This window comes from Lutjanus erythropterus, chromosome 6 (assembly GCF_056507025.1).
Source record: "Lutjanus erythropterus isolate fLutEry1 chromosome 6, fLutEry1.hap2, whole genome shotgun sequence".
NCBI classification, from domain to species: Eukaryota; Metazoa; Chordata; class Actinopteri; order Lutjaniformes; family Lutjanidae; genus Lutjanus; species Lutjanus erythropterus.
The window spans coordinates 36,218,567-36,242,960 of record NC_139322.1 but is presented as its reverse complement, the minus strand read 5'-3'; the positions used below and the strand labels follow the sequence as shown (position 1 = coordinate 36,242,960).

At 39.3% G+C, this 24,394-nt stretch overlaps 1 protein-coding gene across 1 annotated transcript in view; it reads left to right on the top strand.

The window, feature by feature from the left end:
• Window positions 1-24,394, top strand: part of LOC146325665 (plexin-A1-like) — a 401,996-nt gene that overhangs the window by 337,402 nt on the left and 40,200 nt on the right. The window contains exons 20-21 of the mRNA XM_084721796.1: window positions 11,939-12,173; window positions 23,009-23,157. Of these exons, the coding sequence (XP_084577922.1) occupies window positions 11,939-12,173; window positions 23,009-23,157 (384 nt within the window). The remainder of the gene's footprint in view (window positions 1-11,938; window positions 12,174-23,008; window positions 23,158-24,394) is intronic.

Sequence of the window (24,394 nt, the reverse complement as noted above, 5' to 3'; positions counted from 1 at the left end):
AGGACACAAAACACCACCTGTTCTACTTGGTATATCTACACTGACCTAGTGATTCATTTTTATGAATATGAAAACATTCCAGTCTAACAGTCTCAGTCCATAATGTCAGTCTAACCTTGTTGTTGAGTTATGTGAATAACCCCTCGTATCTTTTCTGAACAATTTCCTCTGACAGATGCAGGATACGCTCCATTGAGCTTGCACACCAAGGCTGCTGTTAAATATGTAACGCTTAATTAACATGTTGATCTTCACTGGCCTTCAGCTAGCCTGCAGTGAAAATTTAGTTTTGTCACAAGAAGCAGAACCATGAGAAATGCCATGTTTAAGACACATACAACCAAAATATAAAGACAGATCTGCAGATTTTGCAGCATTTCAGTGCTGTCAGTGTTCTGCTAAATCTATTAAATGTTTGAAAGGCTGCAAGTCGCAGGAAAATCATTCACTTGTTCACATAATACGCTCAACATGACCACAGTGAACCTCCAGACATGTCTGCAGATTGAAGACCATGTTCCTTTCTGTCCGCTGAAGCGTATCCACAGCAACAGCTGTGCAGGCGTCAGCACTTCTTTGCTGCAGGTGCTGCTGGTTTTAGATTTTAGAAGTTTTAAGTCCCTCAGTGCCGTCTCCGTTTTTCATGTATTTTTATTAGCTTCTGCTTTGATGTGTAGACATTTAATAGTACAAAAATACAATGGAGCCAGAAATTCAGTAAATCCGCAAGCCAATCTGTCACGACGCTACGATCATCAAAGGGGCAGAGGGGACGTGTTTTGAAATCACACAACTCTTTTTGAAGATTGTGTTTATGTATCTTGCTAAGTGGTACGAACCTCATACATCATTTTCATCTGGTGAAACGGCTGTAGTGCTGAGCCAGTTGGTACACATGTACATATGTGGCAAACAGTTCATCATAGTTCGGTTAATGATGATGATTTTGACTGCAGATCAAAGTGAATCAGACAAGAGTCTTTGTGATGGTGCTACTAAAGGTTTTACTGTGAAAAAATGCGGCACAACCATAAACCGCCTGCTTTTAGTGTTTGGTTCCACAGTATACCCGCTTAAAAGACCGCCCTCCAGACTCTCCGAGTGCATAAGTTCAGGGGTGAATTTCACCACTAAATTGTCGTGAGATCTGCACCTTTGATTAAATCTTGAACTCTGCCACATTTATCATTGTTCTGGGACTGCTGTACAGCATGCCGTGACAAAGACCAGAATATACTCAGTGTATCTTCAGGCATGTTCTATCAAGACCGTCCACACTAGATGAAACAGGTTCCTTGAAACAAACCCAGAGACAGTTCAAAAAAGAGACAGCCACTTTAAGTAACTTCCTCTTCCTCTATCTGTGCCACGTCTCCCACCCCTGCTCCTACTGCTTTTAGGAGACTAGCAGCAGGTCCTGAGTCTATTCACTGCAATTGCAGAAGCGAACGTGAGCTAATGAGATAATGATCAATTCTTTCACCTCACAGTCACTGATGCTCATGTGGAGCTCTTGACGCGGACCCCGCTTGAGCACATATTTGTGATGCAGACCTGCATCTACTGTTTCTATGTGAATTCCCTCACTCAAGTAAAGTCTACAGAAAAGCAGCAGATTCAATCATATTTGCTCGACTCATACGTGCTCCTGTACCTGGAAAACAACTTCAATCCATATGGTGCATCCATGAAAAATCCATTAAAGTCACGCGGCACGATGCAACAGAATCAGTGGAGTTTCACTGACAGCCAGTCTAGTGAAGGAGAGCTGAAAGGGACACATGACTAAGCAGCCACAACAAGCACTCGATACCTTTATACAGGCCAAAAGACATGAATGATTAAAGCTTCAAATAAATTTTTTTTAGATTCTCAATTAACCTGTTGATTATTTTGTCATTTACTGTGTAGCCAATGAAGTGTCAGTTAATAAGAGAAAATTCCCCTTTTCAATTTCCTGGTGCCAGCGCTGACATCTTCAGACACCCAAATCCAGTGATATTCCATTTTTAATAACAATGAATTATTTAACATAATTGTTTTTGCTTAATTTTCTGTCTATTGACTGACAGCACTCAGCACTGAACACTGTGCATTAGAACATAATGCTGCCTCTGTGCGTGCACAACGGGGTGTGGGTTGGCAGGGACCGCGCCACTGTCAAGATGTGTTTGAACCCTTTGCAAGACACCCATAGCAGAAAACATATTTATTTTCCTCCATTTACACCTCAGAGCGCGCCAGAATTATTCTTTTATGTGTTAAAATTGCCCCCCCAGCATGCCCTTTCCTCCTGCAGGGGCTCGGTTTCCATCACCTTTTTTCATCTCACTCAAGTTTGCCGGCCTGATCCAGGAGTGGTGATAGCTGCACATTGTGTCTTCTTTTTTTGTAGTAAACCTGCCGTTTTGCCTGCGCTATCACGGCAAGTGGACTTTTTTCCCTTTTTTTTAAAAGTACTGTTAGCTGTTATATATTTAGTTATCAAAACAAATTAGCAGGGTAATAATAGGATACCTGATCCACAGAAAAATTCTAACTAAACTAGAGCTGAACGTGAGCAGAGAGAGAGCTAAATTATGTATGACATATATGTAGTGAGAGATAAGAGAAGCATATGAGTATCCACTTTTGCTACAGTTTATGTCCATGACAAGGCACTGTCAACAGTGGGGCTGTGTCCTCCAGTTATGCAGAAACATAAAAGGTGGTATTAAGAACAGAATTGTTTCCCCAGGATGCGGCTGATATGCAGACACTAAGCTCGTCTCTAAGCTCTAATCCGGGAACCTCGTTCACTGTATAAACCTTTCTGATGTGCAAATTTTTTTTTCCAACTCTCAGCAAATCCAAGCTAAAGTTGCATTTTTTGAAAGTCACTGCCACATCACCGTTGAGTTCCCGTTTGCTGTGTGAAGTATCACAAGCTGCAACTACTTTTTTTTTTTCTCCTTTATCACCACCCGCCGTGTGAATGCTGTTGATGTCACTTTCGTTTGTAGTGTTTCATATTTTCTGAAATCATAATACAGCAGGAAATAGGGCAGGGAAAAGTCAAAGAATGGGCTTACAAGTGGGTCCCGCTGCAGCTGTTCAGCTTTACATGTCCAGAGTGTTGAGCTGTCAGCAGACTGTAGACTGAAATCCCTGATTCGTTCTGACTGGAGAAGACTTTCAGAATCACTGCACAGCTCCTGGAGCATCTGCATTGGGTGAGGTCAAACCTCAGCCAGGCGGTGACGCAACACTCCCAACACACCCCTGATCACTCCACACAGATTTGTTGTAACCTTCCTTATAGTAATAAATGAAACTAACAGACATGTCATATTTCCATCATTTTTTACATTGTTTTTCACCAGTTGAGTTTCAAGGCTTGACTGGCGCTCTTTTAATTGAGTTTAATTACGTGTTTTGCGCCTCTTCTTCTGCAATGGTATAATAGTTTTCCGACTAGAAAACTGGCGCCACCTACTGTTTATCTCAATAAGCCAACTGCAAATAACTGCATTACTGAAGTGGATGGAAACAAGCATTCACTCGCATTTTCTTTTGCGTTTTTTCTCTCTGCAACCTTATTAATCCTACTATTAATACTCAGATTTTTGTAAAAGTTAATTTAGTTCAATCTCCTTTGTAATTCACTGTCTTTGAAATCTAATCATGTCCACACAGCTAAATATTTGCTTAATCTGGGGATGTGTGCAATTAGTCGACTACACAATTAAACATCATCACCCTTGCTAGACAGCACCAGAAATACTAAGCACGTATGCTCCGATGGCCCAGGCAACCTCGGACATTTTTATTAGCAAAGATGGACAGATGACAGCTCATAAAACCAGCACGGTTTTGGCAGTGTTGTAATCTCAAACATGGAAATAACAGTGAATGTAGACTGTGACAGAATAAACTGACATACTGTATAAACACTCAGCTGGAGCAACATGTGACCACATTCAACACAGACACGGACGTTAACCTGCAAGCAGAGTAGCTGCTGTTAGCACTGCTAAAGTTAGCCACACTGTGTAGCAGGCTGGCAGCTAACATCAGCTCTGAGTCATTTACCCGTCGGTCAACCTCTTTGGTCTGAAAAGGTGAAGCATTTAGTGAGTTGTTGTCATGTTTTGTATTTTAATGTGTATTGTTTTTATTGCACAGTGCAAAGTGGCACGCAATTCAGCAGCATTTAAAAATATGATTTGGCGATTGTCGACTGTGATTAACCACTTCAAATGGCTCTTAATACACACAGTTACAATTAATAAACTGTGCTCAACTTTTACCACTTTTACACACTGTTAGACAAGTCGACTAGTCTAAATTAAATTTTGCATTTAACTGACAGGAAAGTATTTGCCAAGAACATCTCTAGTACAAATCACTATAAATGTCTTTTCCACTGCAAATAACTGCACTGATCAAAACAAGCATTTATTCACTTTTCTTTTACGGATTTTTTTTAATTTGGTTAAACTTTGTGATAGGTTTGGATGGAAACACAGCTATTGTTATCTACAGATTCACTTTCAAACACTTGAAATTAACATCTATTGTGAGAAACTATCTTTCTGCAAGCTAACTAATGCCAACTCAGATTTTTTGTCCAAGTTAATTTGCTGCTTAATCTTAAACAGCTGGTCAAATTTAATTTGTAAATATTGACTACACTGATATTGATAGAATAGCTTCTCTGTTTTGTTGACCTTTTCACATCTTATTTTAACTGGTTATTGGTCTCCCTTGTGGATAAATTTATTTGATTGCATTACTTTTTTCTCTCTGAGACTTATATAAATGTATTTAGGGAGAAAAAGTCACAACACAGCAGAAAATGGCGCAGGAAAAAAGAAAACAGGCTTATGAGTGCGTCCCGCTGCTGCCGTTCAGCGTTGCTTATCCAGAGTGTTGAGCTGTCATCAGACTGCAGAGTGAAATCCCTGATTCACTCTGACTGTAGCAGACTTTCAAAATCACCGCGCAGCTCCCGGAGCATCTGCATTGAGGAAGGTCAAACCTCAGCCAGGCGGCAACGCGACACTCTCTCCAAATATATTTGGATGTTTGTCTCTGAATATCCCGCCAGTACACCCACTCAAACTCTTCCTCCACCTCCTGCCCCTTTTAAACTTGTCACCAATGTCCTTTCACAGTCATTTCACTGTATCTTTATGACATTTACTCCCCGCTAGCAACAGCCAATATACCTAGAAAGCCACTGACAGCGCGTCCATGTAATTCAATATGATAGCTCTCAACGCAACCAGCCAGTTCCAAGGTGGAACCCTCGTTTCCTTTTTTTTCTTTTCCTTTTTTTTTTTTTTTTTTTTTGAACGAAATGTCATGTTGAATATCGGAGCGATGCGATGTGTTAGCGGGGGTGGTGGAGTTAGTCCTTCGTCTGACAATAGCCGAAGAAAAAATAGAGCTGTCTGTTCCTATCTCTTCTGCTATGTGTGTGTGTGTGTGTGTGTGTGTGTGTGTGTGTGTGTGTGTGTGTGTTAGAACATGCACTGCGTTTCTCGTGTGTGTGTGAGCGTTCATGTTTTTATTTGTGCACACGTCTTTGCGTGTCGCACACGGAGCTGCAGAGAAGGACACAGCTGTAGCACAATAATATTCCCCATGTAGAATGACCTACATACAGGGGACCCCAATGGGTGTCCAGACACACTTGGCTTGTGTGTGCGTTTTTTGTGTGTGGGTGTAGAGAAAGAGCTGTTGTACGTGTGTCACTGTGTCTTTGTGTGTCCCTTCAGATGCTCAGCTGTGTGTTGGCAGCTGTGCGCCTCCCTTGAGTTTTCGAAGAAACTTGTTTGTTGTTTTGGCCTTCAGCTTTTTAAGTTCCTCCATCAGTCCTTCAGCCTGTCAGGAGAATAAAAATAGAAAAATGCCTAGAAAATGCGTTTCCGTCTTAATATTCCTTAAACTTATTCTGTGCTCATGTCATCTGAGGATTTGTTTCCTCCTGGGTAATTGTATCTGTTACACAAGTGACCTCAGATTAGATTATAATTACCAACCGACAGCATCAGGGGAAACAAAGCAACCCAATATATGCAAATTTCACAATTTAGCATAATTTCGTATTGATATATTTTGCACCCAAGGTCTGCTGTATATCCAGTATCCAATATATGAGCAATGATTTTGGAGTGATCCAGGCAAACTATCTTATTCTATTAAAAAAAATAACCCAGTCCTTAACTAATAACTGGAGTGAGAACATACAGAAAGCTGGAGTTGTGTTAGGTGCTTATCCATAAACAATGTATTAGATTTTGGTTGGCGTGTCCACAGTTTGGAGAAGCAGCACCAGTATAGGAAGCTGAGTAATGTACTGCTGTGGACAGGGTCTGCAGAAAAACTTATTTGAGCCACACAAAAAACAGCCCATCTAAAATGACCAAAATCAGTTTAAGTGTATTCTATATTTAGAATATTTTTTTATTGCTTGAACTTGCCATCAGACAGCCTTTTCCAACAGGAAATTGCAGTTATAATAACTAAATCTCGCTCTCTCCAAAGTCACCAGAGTCCTTTGGCAAAAAAAGGTCATTTTACCTCACAGAACACTGGAGTTGCTGGTCTACTGCTGCTTTCAGTTGGATCGTTTGTTTGTCTTATTGCGTGACTTCAGTGTCTTAAAAAGTTCACATTCACAGAACTCATACAATAACACAAACTATCTAGCTGGTGGAGGCAGTGGTAGACCAGCAACTCTTGTGTTCTGCGAGGTTAAAATTACTGTTTTTACAAATGGAGTTTTGTTGCTTTGATGAGAACAATATTTAGCTTATATCCTGTCAGAAAAGGCTGTCAGACAGCAAGCTAAATTGATGAAAATATTCTACATTTAGCATACACTTAACTGATATTGATTTTTTTAGGTGGGCCTTTTTGAGGTAGCTAAAATATATTATGTTGCTCACCCTGTTAACATTTGTACATTGTAATACATTGACTATGGTTACCACTTCAAAAGAAACAGAACTGTTCCTTTCAGGATGATCAACAAAAGTCTATATAGATCTCTTTTTGGCCACTTGTGGGCACCACAACAAAAATCCACTGTTTGCATATTATCACATGTGGTCGCATTACAAAAGTACAGTAAGTCACTCTATTTATAGCTCTGTCCGAGTTCCCTGAGTGAAATATCTGTCTCTTTAGCTGATAAATTCTTCACTGTTTTCACCAGCTAGTTGCTGACTTTGTCTATCATCTGGTGCAGGGCAGTTTCCTGCTGCTGGTGGAAAATAGTGAAGAGAGCCACGAGAGTGAACCTGAAAACTAAAGTTTCAGCTGTCAAAGCAAAGTGAACTGTAGTAGAGCTGCATTATAATTCTCTGTGACTGACTCCTTTCACATCATTAAAACCACTATAAATATATATTTTTTTATTAAAGCAGCTTAAAGACACAAATTAAAATATGTTAAAATGTGGAACATCTCTTGGTTCCCATTTGGAGCCACGACTTCAGTCTTTTTGAAGCATTCATTTACAGTGTCTTTACTTTACCTCCTCACTGATATTGACAAAAAAACACAAAAATAAAAACACAAAAATAAAGAAAGGAAAGACAAAGATGATTGTTTAAATTACGTTTAAGTGATCTCAATTTTGTTTTTCATTCAAAATTGTATAGTACTTATTATAGTTCATTTTATCATGTCCATTTATTCTGACAATTCTCCACTTACCACCACAGTTTGAGTATCTAGGAGTCACAGCATTATAACATGAATGCAGTATCATGTACTCACAGAAGTGTAGAAGACACTTCCTATCCCTTTTAATTTCCAATGGATCACACAACATTTGGCTGCACGATGGATATGACATGGTGAGCAGTCATCTCTATTGGTAAGTGGAAAGCACTTGAAAAAAATATGACTTGGTTAAGAGCTTCAAAAGCTAAGAAGCTGGTTATGTGATGTACCTGTAAGTTATCTTTGCATTTAGGGAAATCCAAATGTACTGGTTTTGGAATAAGGCATAAATTAAGGAACTTGTCCAGCTTTTCTGTCAACTGTAATGGCACAGTGTTATAGGAAAAGTGTTCTGCTTCGTATCTTAGATGTAAATTGCACCAGTGTATGTCCGGTGAGACTAATGGGCCACTCTGTCATTTTGGAAGGTCCAATGTAGACAAAGCATCTCGCAAGAATGTCCAAACAACTTGACAAATAAACCGTGAGGACACTGACTACATTATGTGGAATGCCACTATGATTACACCTGCATAACCTGGTATAATGGTATAACCAACCAAAAACCAGGCAAACAAACAAAAGATAAACTTCAAAAAGCTCAGAAAACAAATGAAGTTGTCCTTAATCTTAGTCGACAAACGCACGTTGGTCCAAACAATTTCAAAGAGCTGTGCTGGCGTCCTGTGGAGGGTAGAGTTTAACGGTTTTACATGGTTTACATCCAAATTATTTTACCAGATGTTTTCAGTTTGTTTGGGATTCCCATGGCCTGAATACGAGGTCTAGTGTATTTAACCTGAAGCAACGGAACAAATTTAAAAAACGACTGAAAAAATGAATGCTGAATAAGTTATCACAGTGAAACATCCAGTTCTATGCCACTATGTTGAGTTCCTGAACTTGTGTGCTTTATTTATTTATTATTAACTTTATGACTACATAATATTGATGTATTTTATTTTGGGTGTTTTGATGTAAAGTATGAGATATCTGCTACATTTACATATCGTTTCCTTTTCCTGCTTGCCTCCTAGCCATAAACTTCATGGACTACAATGGAAATAAGTCATCTGACTCGACTGCGATATCCTGATGACTTTTAGTGCTGCATGCACATTTGCATACATAATTTATCAAATAAAATCAATCAATCATCATAATCATGACTTGACCCCAACTTAATGCAAATGAGTCTGTCCAGCACCACAGTACTAGGCTCATGAAACTCAAACTAGACGGTGCTGATCAAATATGAATCAAGTTTCTGTTACTTCATTACGTATTCTTGCCTGAAATAAGAAAGTTTGTGAACCAGCTGCCATGTTAAAAACAGATTAGACAAAACCGAGCACAGTTGTGCTAAGCCACCCACCAGCAGGAAGCATGATTTGTCCGGTGCGCTTGAAATAATGAACCTGAGTGAGAAATTGTCTTTCTGCCACCTGGAGAAAAGACGCCATCTACTGCTGATCTCAATGAACCAACTGCAAATAATTGCGTTATAGAAATGGATGGAAACAAACACTCGTTCTCATTTTCTTATGCAGATTTTTTTGAAATTCTGTTGAAATTTACAATACATTTGGATGAAAATTCACTTGCATTTATTTATTTATTTAGTTATTCATTCTTTTTACAAATGGCACGGTTTGGCACTATTGTGTATGTCCTGTTTTTGTGGCTTTAATGTTGTCTCTTGTGAAACCTAAAAGATCTTGTTTGAAAGCATAAATCTCACCTTTGTGTTGCTTGTTGGAGTTTGTTTTGGAGTGTGGAATGGACTCACACAACATCTTTACTTGAACTGCATTTATTTTTATATTTTAAATCACAATATTTGCAAAAAACGAAAATAGTCAATGGGGGTCCACTGCCTGAAAAGTGCAAAACACAAAAATAATAATTTAAAAGTTTTTTTTTTTCTATATTCTGAATCACAGAGGTCCTTCAGCATACAGCCATGAGTGCACAAAAAAATAAAATATTTAAGATTAGCTCTGGCTAAGATGTGTATCCAATGATTACACATCCATATGCACACACAAACAGAAAAATAAGTTAATAAGAGAAGTGTTTGTTTGAAGGGAACATTGTTAAGATGCTGATGTTCTACTGTTACCTCTGATGGTAATGATATTCTCTTATAGCACTTTTAATTGACTCACATTTATTATGTTTAATGTACTGACAGCATTAAAATGTTTTATTTAATACACAGAACGAAAAAAATGAAAATGGGCAGGTTCCATTTCCATCTGTAGCTCCATTAGAATTGCAACAATTAGTTGCTTTATTGGTCAGTTGATTGACAGAGGCTTCAGGTGTGAACGGTGAATGTCCATATTAACAGATATCTGAACTCATTGTTTATAGTTTATAGCTAATACAAAGCTGAATGATATATTCTGCAATAATAACCTGCTCACTGTACATAATCTTGCTTATTACATGGTTACTTGCAAAAATCAACAATTTGCCACAAAATATTAATTTTAAAATGGTTTTATGAACTGTTTCTATAGCAACAGTCTGTTCTTCATAGTAACAGTCTGTTATTAAGCCATGTAATTATATATATAGGTTGGAAGTCAGCAAGTGGAGTGATAACATGACAATCCAAACCAATCCAATAATATCTACTGAAAATATAACATCCAGAGATCCCAGACTGAGAAGTACCACCCATTCAGGCCCAAATGACATAAAATATCCTGCATAAAACCATAAAAACTCAGATCTCAGGCACTGAGATCCACACAGAGGATTGATTTGGCTGCCATCTTTGATTGAGGCATATTTGCTCTGCTTTAAACTCTTAAACTTACCATCGGTGAGAAACTGTCTTTCTGCAGCCTAACTAATCCAAACTCAAAATCATTTTTTTGTGCAAGTTAATTTAGCCCAATCTCCTTTGCAAGCCAACTTCTTTGTAACCTGATCATGTCAACATAGCTAATTGGCAGCTTAATCATATACAAGCTGATCTAATTGTCTTTACTATTGCAAATTTAATTTGTAGGTATTGACTACATTGATATTGATAACAGCTTCTCTGTCTTATTTATTTCTTTTTAATCAGACTTTGATAATGTTAACATGAAAGTGCACTTACAAGAGCTTCAAAGTGCATAATCACACCTCATTTTAATCGGTTATCAACCCCCCTTGTGGATAGCTTGATTTGATGGATTCCAGTGCTGCAAGTTTTTTTTCTCTCTCTCTCTCTCTGAGACACACAGCGCTTATGTAAATGTATTTAGTGAGGAAAAAAAACATTACATGTGTTTGACTTCCCATAATTACCAAGACTCCTCAGGGAGAGATTTAAATGCTGGTGATTACTTTGTTTGATTGCTTATACTGTTTGAGAGTATGAGAATGGTGTATATTTGCATGTGTTCTTGAGGGTTTTGTGTGTCGATGTGTCTACCTCCGCCACACTCCTTTAACCTAGTTCACGTATACAGCGCTCACTTTCTGACCTAAATCAGTTTCCTTAAAGCTGACAGTGATAAAGGGGGACATTAGCGACCACATATCTCTGTTAAAACCCAAATAAGACCCTAAATATCTGTCTGCAGATATTTAGAAGAAGGTAAATTGTTCAAAGGGCTGAGCGAGTTAGCGCTTGAGATCTTCATTGCTAAAACCCTCTGAAGCTGCTCCCCCGAAGGCAAGAATTGAAAACCTTTCCTACAAGAAATGTTCACAGCAGTCAAGGTGATGTAAGCCTCTCCACTGTAAGCCTGTCAAAGATTGGCCTGTTTGGTGTGAGTACAGAGCAGATAAAAATTTAATGATCCTTGTGGTAGAAATTGGGTCAACCAACTTCTCTTTCATCAGACCACCAAGTTTTCGATCTCTTCAGACCACCTCGTCTATTCTCAAACCATCTGCTGCTGGAGAAGTGACCACTGCCTGGTTTTTTATGCCTCTCTGGAAGGCGATAGTTCAAATTCCCAGACCAGCTGAAGAGAATCTGGTAGTGGGGAAGGAAATAAGTAGAAACTTCCTCTCCCTTAACAGCTGCGGTGGAGCTGCCTTTCAGCAATGAACTGAACCTTCAGCTCTGATAATGCAGCTGCTCAGTGGCGATCCGCAGGAGAGAGAGGTCGTATTGATTGCTGTGTAACCACCATATGAATAAACGAGAGAGTTGCTGAAACAACTTTCTCTGTTTATATTCACCATTAAAAAAAATGTTTGTGTGTGCTTTCAGATCCGCGCCGGTGGGTTCGAGTACTCCCCCGGGACTCTTCACATCTACTCGGACAGCCTGCTGACACTGCCCGCCATCATCGGCATCGGAGGGGGAGGCGGCCTGCTTCTGTTGGTCATCATCGCTGTGCTGATTGCCTATAAGAGGAAGTCCAGGGACGCTGACCGCACCTTGAAGCGTCTTCAGCTCCAGATGGACAACCTGGAGTCCAGAGTGGCCCTGGAATGCAAAGAAGGTGGGCAACAAGAGCAGTGCATATGAACTTTTATCCACTGCTTTGCTCTAAATGAAGTTAAGTTAATGGCTGGCATCAACATCTTTATTATTATAGTCGAATCATTTCACAGCTGTTCGCCTGTTTAGAGAACTCCAGTAGAAATAGGTGGTGTATCAAGAAGCTTTTGTACAGTTCTTACATTGGAACAGATACATTATTGCACTCATCAGTTTTTGGTTGGGGACTAAATGAGGTGTTAAAGGAACAGTTTTTCATTTTGGGATAATGTTACCGCCACAGCAAAGGAAGCATTTGGTTCAACCATGTGACCACCAACACATAATGGACACCTGTGGATTAGTTTTAAGAAAATATATGTGATTTTAACAGTGTTTAAACAAATTAGCAAACAGAGCTAAGACCTCCATCCTCAAAAGGATGGTCAGAAGGCTGCTTTGTCAGGAAGTGCTACGGCAACTTTATGTTTATACCTTCTAGTGAACAGTAACTATGCAAATGTTGCACTACAAAACTAGAGATGTCATCAATATGTTGTCCTTACACAACCAGAAGTGGATGGTTTCTTTGTTGTCACAAGGTGATATTTAGTGGGATTAGCAAAAGCCTTGTATTTACATCGTTATCTAGAGGGCCATATTTGGTCCACTGGTGTAGGGCTGCAGGTTTATTTCTTGGCCAGTCACAGAGACTTCATGGACTCTCTGCTGGTTTCCTGGCAACCTCAAGGTTATGACAACACAAACGAGACACAGCGTGTTAATTAGTGAGTTTTAGAGTTGATGCTAAGCAGTTTTTTATTTGTTTTTTACTTTAAGAAAGAGCCAGGCTTGCTGCTTTAGTTCCCCTGTTTCCAGTCTTTATGCTAAGCTAAACTAATTTGCTGCTAGCTGTAGATTTTAAGGACCATTGTGTAAGATTTAATGGCATCTAGCGGTGAGCTTGCCAGTTGCAAACACCTCTTGTCACTCTTCCCTCTCAAGCATGTCTTCCCTTTCAACCTACAATGGTTGTGAAACTTAATGAGATCTTAATGTTTAGATTTTCTCTTGGGTTCATTCTTTTAGGCTACAGTTTCTTTCAAGTTAATATCACATTTCACCTAAATAAACTTAGGGACTAAATAGTCCCAAACATCATAAATTATAGAACTGCCACACAAAACACTATACTCTCTTCATCTAATAATACAATGTACCTAGATAAAGTATTGCCTGAGGAAACAAGATCAGCCACTGGCAATGACTCTGTTTGGGCTGTGTGAGTCTCGATGCAACTATACAAGATGAGAAAGCAGGCTGAGGCCTCTTGGTATAAATGTACGGGCTGAACAAAGTTCGAGAACATTTCTATAGACTTTGTTATAGCAAAAACACTCCTGTTGAGACATAGAGCCAGAGATATGTGGTTAGAACTGTGAATGAAACTGCAGGCAGCGATGCAATCAATAGCAGTTGGATGCTGCCGTCATTGCTGACAACAAGGCTTCCGCAGGGTATGTTTACTGAGTGAAAATGCATGACTGTGTCATAGCTGAGTCATAGTAAAATGAAAACATTTTTTTTTAAAGACAATCTAGCGCTGATGTATAATACATAACAGAAGGTTATTTAAGTTTCTATTACAGCAATCACAAGAATACAGTCAGCTGCCAAACCAAATGGTGACGCATGTACAGAATGATGCGTCCACCACTCTGTGTTTTTACCCACAGGTATTCTACACTGACATGGAAGGTAGATGGGTGACAAATGAATAGAAGAAGCATTATCAAATGACTTAGCAGGGTGTCGTTTCACCAAGAGCCTCAAGGAAAGCTTCAAAGAACCTTGTCATAGATGTTTCTAAGTGTGTGGAACTCTACTGAAGGGACGGACATCCACTCATCCACATGATCGTCCCCTTATTTTCTTATTTTTGATGATTGTGATGGAGAGCGCAGTCTATCATGTAGGACATCCGTCCATACCTCAAAGTGATAGCATCAGAGGTATGGACATGAGTCACAAATTTGATGACTTTAGACTCAGCTTGACAAAACAAAAGAAGACTTGCAACTCGACTTGGACTGTAACACCACTGACTAGTGACTTCACTTGGACTTCAGCCTTTTGACTTGAAATTATTTGATACCTTCCACCAAGATTAAAGGTGCAGTAACTGATTCTGGAGAAGGATAGTTGATTGTTGAGTCTCATTTCCGGGTCATCAAATACTGCCGTTTCAGGAATGACTCAACAATCAACTATTTTACCGACCAGTGATTGGACAAAGTCTCTCATCACAGGCTGTTCTAAAACTTTTTCCCAGTGACGCCAAAAATAAACTGGCCAGCCCAGCTTTACAATGTTCTTTAAAAAGTCTGCCAGGACAGTGTTGCCAACTTGGCGACTTTCCAAATCTTCTTAGTGACTTTTTTTGTCAAAAGCAGCTAGCGACAAATGTAGTGACTTTCTCTGGTGTTATTGGAGACTTTTCTGGTGTTTTGGAGACTCAGTTACTGACTGCAGTTACTGTCCTCAACGAGCAGCGGGTGCTGCCGTGAGCCCCTCCCCCGTCCCAAAGCACTCACAGGCGGTCAGTCTCACAGTGGTCTCGCGCAGCAGTCCCAGCTGCAGTCAGAGCAGAGAGGAGACCCACACCACTCCACGTCCAGACTGCAAATGAATCGTACGTGCGCAAAGCCGCTGCTGATCCTGCCCTGGCTTACAGAGCAGGATGTAAATGTAAATGCTTCTTCACTGTCACACTAAAATAAATTAAATAAATCAGCTGCTTACTCATTTAAGTCAGCTCCCTCAGTTGCTGAACCTGCCATAGAAAGCCTTGATCAAAATGAAGATGACCCACTCTTTCTGTGAGCCAGCACTGTGTGTGTGTGTGTGTGTGTGTGTGTGTGTGTGTGTGTGTGTGTGTGTGTGTGTGTGTGTGGAGGGGTATCTGAAAAAAACAACAATGAACCTGAATTAGGGCCAGACTAGTTACCATCATTTTCTCACAGTGACAGGTTTTTCTATTGTCTCCTTTTGGTCCATTTAGATTGTTAATGTTATCAAGTTAAAACCATCTGTACAAACAAATTGTTAAAAATGTTATAGTTATGCTAAAAAATGTTTTACTGTGACTTGTTGTAGGCTCCTAAGTGGAGCATAAGGTTAGAAACTAAACCAAACTTAAGAAAACTAAACAAAAAACAAAAAAAGGCTAAACTAAAAAGTAAATAAAATAAAATAAAATAAAAAACTTAAAAAAAAATAATAAAAACCTAAGTAACTCTGCCAAAGTGCCTCTTTTGTGTCACTTTGCCGGTCCCAAGCCCGGATAAAGGAGGAGGGTTGGATGTATGCAAGCAATTCCACCCCACATAACAGTCTTTTGATTAAATTTGATGTTCTAAAATTTTACAATGCAGGAAAAAACTGATTTATGTAAAGTGGGTCTAGACAAGGCATTTAAGTCATGACGTTATTTTGAGAAGTGGTGGCCTATTTCAATAGCAAAATTTAAAAAAACAAACCAAGAATCAACAGAAGAAAGTTCATTTGTAGTTCTAAACATATTTAGGGTGTTTTTTACTCGCTTTTTGTCTCTCCTACAGTGTCCATTACATTTACATGCAAATTGTCAATTATGCAAATCAGGCGATGATGTCATTTAGCAACTTCTAGAGACTTTTAGGACAGTCAGTAGCTACTTTCCTTACACTGAGGAGTTGGCAACACTGTGCCAGGAATCAATTCATTTTCCTTTATTTCCTAATTCAACTAACGTTAACGCAATTTGTTCCCAGCAAGTCGATGCTTAATTCACCAGATACACTTTGTTTGAACCAATCCTGCTGCATCCAATCAAGTTGCTGGAGACAACCATGAAGAACTAACTTAACATTACTGAGCGTCATTTGGAGTATACAAAAGGATAATTTCATTCACATACAAAAACAATGCAGTGGTTCAAAAAAATGCATAATGCAAAACAAACAGAGGAACAAGAACTTGAAGACTGCAGTATCACTTGTTAAGGACTTGGAACTTAGGACTTGTCAGTCTTGACTTGAGACTTGAATCGGGACTTGCCTGTCTTGTCTTCAATAAAATACAATAAAATATTAAAATTATAAAATATATTGATCTTTTTACAACAAAACAATTTATTCTGATATCACAAAGTCTGCCGCAATACGATTTTTGATTCAATTCAATTCAGAGGTCTGCAATTTGTCAATTTTATGACTGAACTTTTCCAAAAGTTTGGACAGACATGCCATGGGAATTTCAAAATAAAGGCATGTGTTAAAGATGATGATATAAATTAATATTTTCATAATGAATATTTGCATCAATAATGTTGGATCGTAAAACACTGAATTTATGTCTATCCAAATCAAATGAAATGTACCTTGTACTTGTGACTTGCAAAACAATGACCTGGTCCCATATCTGGTAGATAATGAAACAGAGGCTGTATGATGTCAAAGTAACAGAGAAATGAGAAAAGCCTGAGAGACATTTGGACGAGAAAGTGAGAGACAGGCTGTGGGCTGAGAGGGGGCTTCTGTGTGGAGTTTTAGTAGCAAATTGTAGATGACTGATGTAAGGACAGCTCAGGTGTTTACACTCAATATAATGACACAGCCATGGTACAAGGTTATAATATGATTACACCACAGTCATGACACCGAGTCTAGAGCTCTATCAGCCGCTGAGGATCAGCTGTCACACAAAAAGACTGCGACAGCCTTTGATTGAAAGCGCCACAGTGTCGGGGTGACCGGTGCGAGTTTTCTGACATTTTCAGAAAATGTGTTCTCAGCTTGTTGCGGTGCCTCGTTTTATGATCACAACTTGAAAAGCCCTGTTCTTTCCTCAGTGAGAAATCAGACACTAATCGAGCTCATAAAAAAACAAAAAAATACAAAAAAAAAGAACTCCAGGAAGTGAAGCATGGCCCTATTCCCACCCCCTCACCCCCCTCATAAAAGCACCCCGCCCCGCCTGCTGTACTCCCAGCTGGCCTATAGGGACGAGACAGTGTGTGTGGGCGGAGGAACAGATGAAGTGGGCGGTCCGCTGTGTGTGTGTGCACATGTATGTGTGTGTGTGATAGCAAATGGAAGTGCGTGAGAGTCTTGAGGGGAAAAGACGGGGGACGTTTGTTCCAGTCATCCGTGTGAGGCACAGCATCGCACTCTACACTGTCATCCAAACTAGCATATTAGCAGTCATGGATAATTAGTGACACATTAAAAATGACAACTGCTGACTGGCAAATGCCACTTTTTAGTCCAGGGGAGGTAATATAGATGTTTCTCAGATGCTGTATGAAAGCAAATAAAATGCAAAAGGGCTTTCAAACAAATTCTTGGACAAACCACTGTTTACATGCTAATTTAGATTCACTCATTGCTGTGGCTTCGCTTCCCAGACGTTGTGTTGATTGAGGTATTTGCTTTGTGTATTCAAATCTAAAACACATGAGGATTTTCCCATCAAGGACCAACCAGACACATTGTTTACGACAGCCAAAGTGAAAGCTCTTATCAACTGTTGAGATTTTAGATTATGTGGAAAAAAAATCTTTTAACATCAGTCAGTGTATTTCATATATTGAGGAAACAATCCATTTGTATTTCCAGAGAAGACTGGTTTTACTTTTGCGATTCTGATTACTTTAGACAGGGATACATTAATACTTTATATCACAATGTTAGTGTGATGTATGTTTTCACATTTTTCAAGTGAAAGATCCTGAGCGCTCCACATGACAAGAGGATGTAATATCTTAAGACTGTGGCGAACAGTGTCTGCATGTAACAGGAAACAGAAAGTTTAATTGCATTAGATAACCCGTTCTCTTCCATCTGCGTACAAATAACAACAACTTTAGTCTTTGAAATAGCATGCAGTGCATACACCAAAGTCTAATTTTGCATGCATGTGATATACCAATCCTTCACATGGTCAGGTAACATGGTGTGAAGAGTGAGAAAGTGTGTGGAAGAGGTTGGGTGGATGGGTGGGTCAAACAAACACATGACTTTCATCCCTGAGGCTGGTCCCATGTGAAGCCACAGGTTATTTCAAGTTTTAAGTAATACAATGTTCCATGTGTCACTGACTTACTTCACATACTTATTTTGGCCCAAACCATGATCTTTTCCTAGACCCAACTAGGTAGTTTTGTTGCCTAACTCTAACCAAACTGAAACAGTTTCAAAACCATAATCACATGTTTTTTTTGTTACCGTGATGACAAAGGTCACCTGACGATGGGTTTGCTCTTCACAGAGTTTAATGGGAATCTTGGTGGTGTATCACCCACATGCAAAATTGGACTTTTGCATATGCACTGCATGCAATTTGAAATATATCCACCTCTTTTAAAGTGTATTTTGCAGCAAAAACATGACCACACATGAAAAATTACACATTAGATAGCTACATAAAAGGCTGTGTCATTTGTTTTTTAAAGTTTAGCCATTGGTTAAGTCATCAGTGAAAAATAACTGGTAACATACCACATACAGTATGTTAGGATGTAATTGTTATGTGTTGAATGTACCTTGTGCACAAATTTCAAATAGTGGTGGAACTCTTGACTTAAAGGGTGAAGTACTTTTGAAATGAAGAATTTGATTAATTGGAAACTGGAGAGGCACTTAGAAAACACAGACTTCTGCCAAGGTCAATAGTGCAGTTTTCTGTGGCATGCAGATTTGCAAGTGCAACCTCTTAACCTTTGTTTAATCAGGACGTCCCACTGAGATTCAGAATCTCTTTTACAAGAGAGACCTGGCCAAGGTAGCAGCCAATCACAACATATTAAAATGTGACAAATACAACATATTACACAAAACTCTACAATAAAATAGCAACAACTATTAAAATATAGTGGCCTCTCAAGAAAAACAAGCACATTTCCATCACCACATCCTTTATGATGCCCTTAAATTTATCAATGCATATGAGCCGCTATGTCTGGATATATCTGAATAGGCTTATTTTGGTTATATCGACTTTTAATAAAATGGTAAGTTTGTTTCTACAATGACATGTGATGTGGCTGTTCTGTTTGGTTGTATGTTTAGTGGGATTCACTTTTATTATGATAGGTTTGTGCAAGCACGGCATATTAACGTAATTTTGCCATAGACATTGGTGCTATAACTGACCTACCTCACAATGTTAACAAAAGTGAAAAATAACTTTGGTATCCACTCCGTCCACTAGAGAATTTAATGGGTTCTTTCTTGGTCCAAACTGCACTCTTACACCAAGTGTCATGGAAATCAAGCCAGTAGTTTTACCATAATCATGTGGACAAACAGACAAACAAGCGGAGAACTGAACCTAAAACATAACCTCCTTGGAGGAGGTAATTAAATGCATCCTTGCTCACTAAAATACACTCAGAAATTTTGCTGCTACTGCCTTACTTGGTCTGGAATGACCTGTAGCTTACAGTGGCTAATGTTAGCACTCTTTGGATCGATATTGCTCTGAACCGACATGTCTGAGAGAGTTCACTGACTTTGTGACTCTTGTGCTGCTGTTACAATATGTTTAAACACGTGACGGATAAACTTTTCAATGTTTTCATCTCAAAAGTGAAAGTAAACGCACTGTACCTTACCCTGTTCGTTTCTTCTTGTGGTTGCATTCCTTTTACTGTCAGTCGGGTTGTGTTATGATGATGTCTTTGCAACACACTCAAAAGAATCTTCAAAAATGAAGGCAATTCAATTCAGTATCTTTGAACTGCTTGTGGCCTTTGTGACTGCAGTTCAGCAAAAGTTAAGGCCTTGCTTTAAAGTATGTTTGAGGCATTTTGATGTATTATTTTCACAGACTTTCCAGCAAATCAGAGGAATATTTTCAGAAGCCATTACTTTATTCCTTTTATTTTCTTTCAAGTTACTTTTTAAGCAGAATGTGAGATGGATAGACGTGGACGATATCTGTCTATTCAAGTCCTTTCCCTTTTTCTCACCTCTGTTCTTCTTTACTTGTCACTCTGCCCTTTACTTTTTGTTTTTTCTCCTCTCATCTCCACTTCTCTACTCTACTTTCCACTTCCTCTCAGGTCTGACCTTTACCTGCTGATCTTTCCTTCCACTTTCTTTTAGTCCTACTCATGTCCTCCATCCTCTGAATTTCCTTTTCTCTCTGTTTTTACCATTCTTGCAATCTCCCTCTCTCCTTGTTTCCATTCTATCCATTATCTTCCTTGCCTCCTCTCCTCTCCATCTCTCTTGTGGACCAAACAGTCCAATAACAGCTGGGAGAAATTATGCATGAAAACTCATCCGTCGCTCTCTTAATAATTATCCACTCATGCAATTAATTGACTTTCCTTTCCAGGAACTTTGTTTTCTGTCTCCTGGTTCTGCTTTCCTCTCCCCGAGCTAGCTTTCCCTTTTTATTTAATTGTGTTTGGGTCTGTTTTGGACAAGCACAGGTAGAAATTGTTGGTGCTGAGACACCAAGGAAGAAATGAAGTTTGTGACATTTTCAGCCCTGTCTTTCAATTAAATGTTGATGTTTTTTTATTTTTATATCAGGATTTATGCTCACCTAAAAGTTTCTGAGTTAGACACAACATTTTAGAGAAATTACAGGCTCTTTCAATCACACATAATAACATGTCTGTTACTAAAAGTATATGAATTACTGATTCTGGATGTATTATTATGCTTTAACCCATCCTTGCATTCCCTCATGCTTCTGTCTTGTCTATTTTAGTTCTTATTTATTGCCTTTCTGGGCTTCTTTCCTCCTCATCACTGACCTTTACCTCCTCAGCCTCTTTTCTGTCTAGCACTTTTTATAAAACCCACACACTCTACCTGAAATTATGCACCGTTTGTGCTGTCTGCCTTCTCTTCTTTGTCTTTTAAAGGCACCTCATCTGACCTATATGGTGTGCTTACAGTGCTGTCATCTCACTGTCGTAATACATTTAGACCAGAATTATTTGTGATTGTATGCAGTAATTACTGATTTACTCCCCAACATTTTGCTTTTCATAAAATAATGAAAGTGAGATTGCATAGCATCAAGCTGATAGAACTTGTCACTTTCTAATTCAACAAAGGAAGTCCTTGCTGGCAAAGTGGTGCTTTCAAATGCTCAGGGTATATCCTGGAGTTTGCGATGCCAGTTTCATAAAAGCGATATGTAAGCCGCTTACATGCAGATCACAAATGGTGGCTGTGTCATCAAATGATTACTTGCAAACTGCAGACACATTTGCGTGTTCTGTAGGGAGGTGAGAGGACGTGATCTCATGGAAATTGTGAATCTGGTGCCTGAACTTTGCTAATGCTGTGTTTCTGCACGGTACAGCCCAGCTTGGCTTGGGTCAACGCAACTTGATGCGTTTTGGTGCCAGGTATTTTTCTCGTTTTAATTCTCCACTGCAGCAGGTAGCCCTTGGTAACATTTTCCACGTGACACAATCACACAAGAACAATTGACTACATCCTTTGCTTTTGAGATCTTTTCATTGGCAACCAAATGGATGAGCTTTGTCAATTGTCTGCAAAACCAGGGCACGGACAGTTTTTTAAATGTGAGATCAGCCACCACAATTTTTAGTTGGTGTGCAGGATGATGAGCAAGTGATGATTCAATTCCTGCATACCAATAACGTGGTCTGCAGTGTTTTCATTCCAGCATTTAGGATTGGCTCACCAAAAAAACAAAAAAGTCAAATCAAACCGAGACATATCATGCAATCAAAACACATCAAAACTGTTGAAAACAAACCTTGCAACATACAAGTGATCCAGGGGCAAAAATCTTACTTGCTGGGTTCAGCTCCCCCAGTTTTGCATTTGAACAAATAATTTTTTCACAAGTTCCCACCTGTGAAAAATGTCAGTGGGGGATCATGTCATCTTGTTACTGCACTATTGACAATCTCCTCGCTGGCAGCTGAAAATAACTAGCTGGCGACATTATGTCCGCCCCGAGTCAACAGCGGAGTGCTGAGTGAACTAGTCATTCCAAATTTGGGCTTGGTGGTGTAAGGACTACTTGCTGGGGGTGTTAATTGAACTACTGTAGCCTTTGAGCTAACAGCTAACATGCTTGCAACCTGGGATGCGCTACTCAGTCACAGTAGTTTTCCAAGCTTTCTATTTTCCCTGTGCTGTGCCATTTACTCACCCATGAGCTTTTGTTTAGAGGGAGGAAAAGCTACTTGTTAGCTCATTTGCTAACAGGACAATAACCTGACTGTAAAGTTAACTTTACTCAACCCCATCGATTGTAGCAAGTCACCTTTTAGCTATTTGGTAACAAATAAATCACAATACCACCGAGGGTCTGCTTGCAGGGCTCTTAGACAATGGAAATGTCAAATTCATACACGGTCAAAGTCCAGATAAAATGGCTTTTTGAGAGGATTTGGCTTCCATATTGTGACATATTTCCAAGTGAAAAGGTGGAACATAAGTCGATGTGTACTGTGCTGTTGTTAGCTAGCTATCTAATAAATCTTAGCTCTGTGCCACTTAAAGTTTGAGATTTATTGATGGGTGGAAATCATGATATTGTTTGACACTGGTTTGTTCAAGCCTATGTAAGCACATGTCATATTTTGAAAACATGACTGGATTTTGATATAAGAATACAAAGATATGGATCTTTAGTATTGTGTCTGGCATACATTGTTAAATTATGTACAATATGACTCAGGATTTTGTCTAAATTGTTAAAAGGTAATTTTTATTCATTCCAAATCATTGTTCAGTGTTCTGTAGCAACATAATAATTCATCATCACTTCTCCTGTCACCTTCTCTGTTTGACCATGCACATCTTTCTTTCGTAGCTTTTGCCGAGCTTCAGACGGACATCCATGAGCTGACCCAGGAGCTGGACGGAGCCGGGATCCCCTTCCTGGACTATCGGACTTACGCAATGAGGGTTCTGTTCCCAGGCATCGAGGACCACCCTGTGCTCAAGGAGATGGAGGTACGGGTCAGTACACCACCGACCAAGCTTGTAACTAAAACAAACTCACCATAAATAATCAATTCTAGTGGAGCTTTTGCACTAATAAACTTACACTAGAGGTAGAAACAGTAGCTGCTTGTGCTCACTACAAGTAGTTCACCCCCAGCAAGATGTTCAGAGAAGTATTTCTGAGAAGAACAGGTTTTAATCAAAGACAAGCCTCTCCAAAAGTCTGAGATGTAAGGCAAGAGGAACTCCAGACGCATCTCACCTTAAAGCAATCACATAACCTATATTTTACCTACTCTGTCTTAATGTATTCAGCTTGTCTCAACGAATGCAAATGACTTTTCGAGAGCCTTAGTATCATCATTAGCTTGATCTCATGGGACAGACACTCACCATATTCTCTTGAAGTAGGGAAGTGGAGTTTTAAAGTGAGGATCGCTTGAAATTGACTGAAAGGGAATGTTATGTAAGAGATACAAGAAGATAAAGAGATGTAAAAGAGACATGCATGGCAAAGATGAAGCGAAAGATGAAGGGGAAGATACCGAGAGGATTAGAGCAGAGAAGGAGAAACAAGATTCAGGGTTACCAGGATTGTTACTTGCATTATACATCACTGTTAAGTTATTAATTAAGCCAGTACATGCAAGCACCTTGCCAGCACAGCTGAATGGAGAGAGTGCACCCGATTTATAAAGACATTTTACCGCCGAGACCGAGGGAAGTAGAATTAATAGTATGTCAACATAAACTACTTCTCCTCCAAAGCTAGAAACCAGAGAGCCAAGTCTGTAATCAGCAGTATCATTAAGATGTAGAATCTGGTGCTGCTCCATTGGCTTTGATTGGAGCACTGACTTTTTGGAGTCGAGGAATAATTTGTTTGACCTTTTACAGCTTCGTTTAATCGTTCTAATCCAGAAAGTGGATTTATATTCCTAGAAGAAGAAAAAAAAAGCCCTCTGGGCGGTCTCATCGCTGCCATTTCTGCCTTTTTTGATTCATTCTTAGTGATTCATCCTCTCTTATTTTTGGCAAGAAGGAGCAGTAGTGATTACTTAAATACGATAGAATTATCCTTAGATGTAGGAAAAAAAGCCCATTGTGGTTTCCAGCAGAGACAGTAAAGATATAACTTAAAACTACTTGTGATGCAGATTCTGAACGAGAACAGAGGAGTTAGAGAGTGTTGACCAGCAAGAATATAGTACAGGATAAATCCTCTTAAACACCATATTTTCCTTCCTTTTTA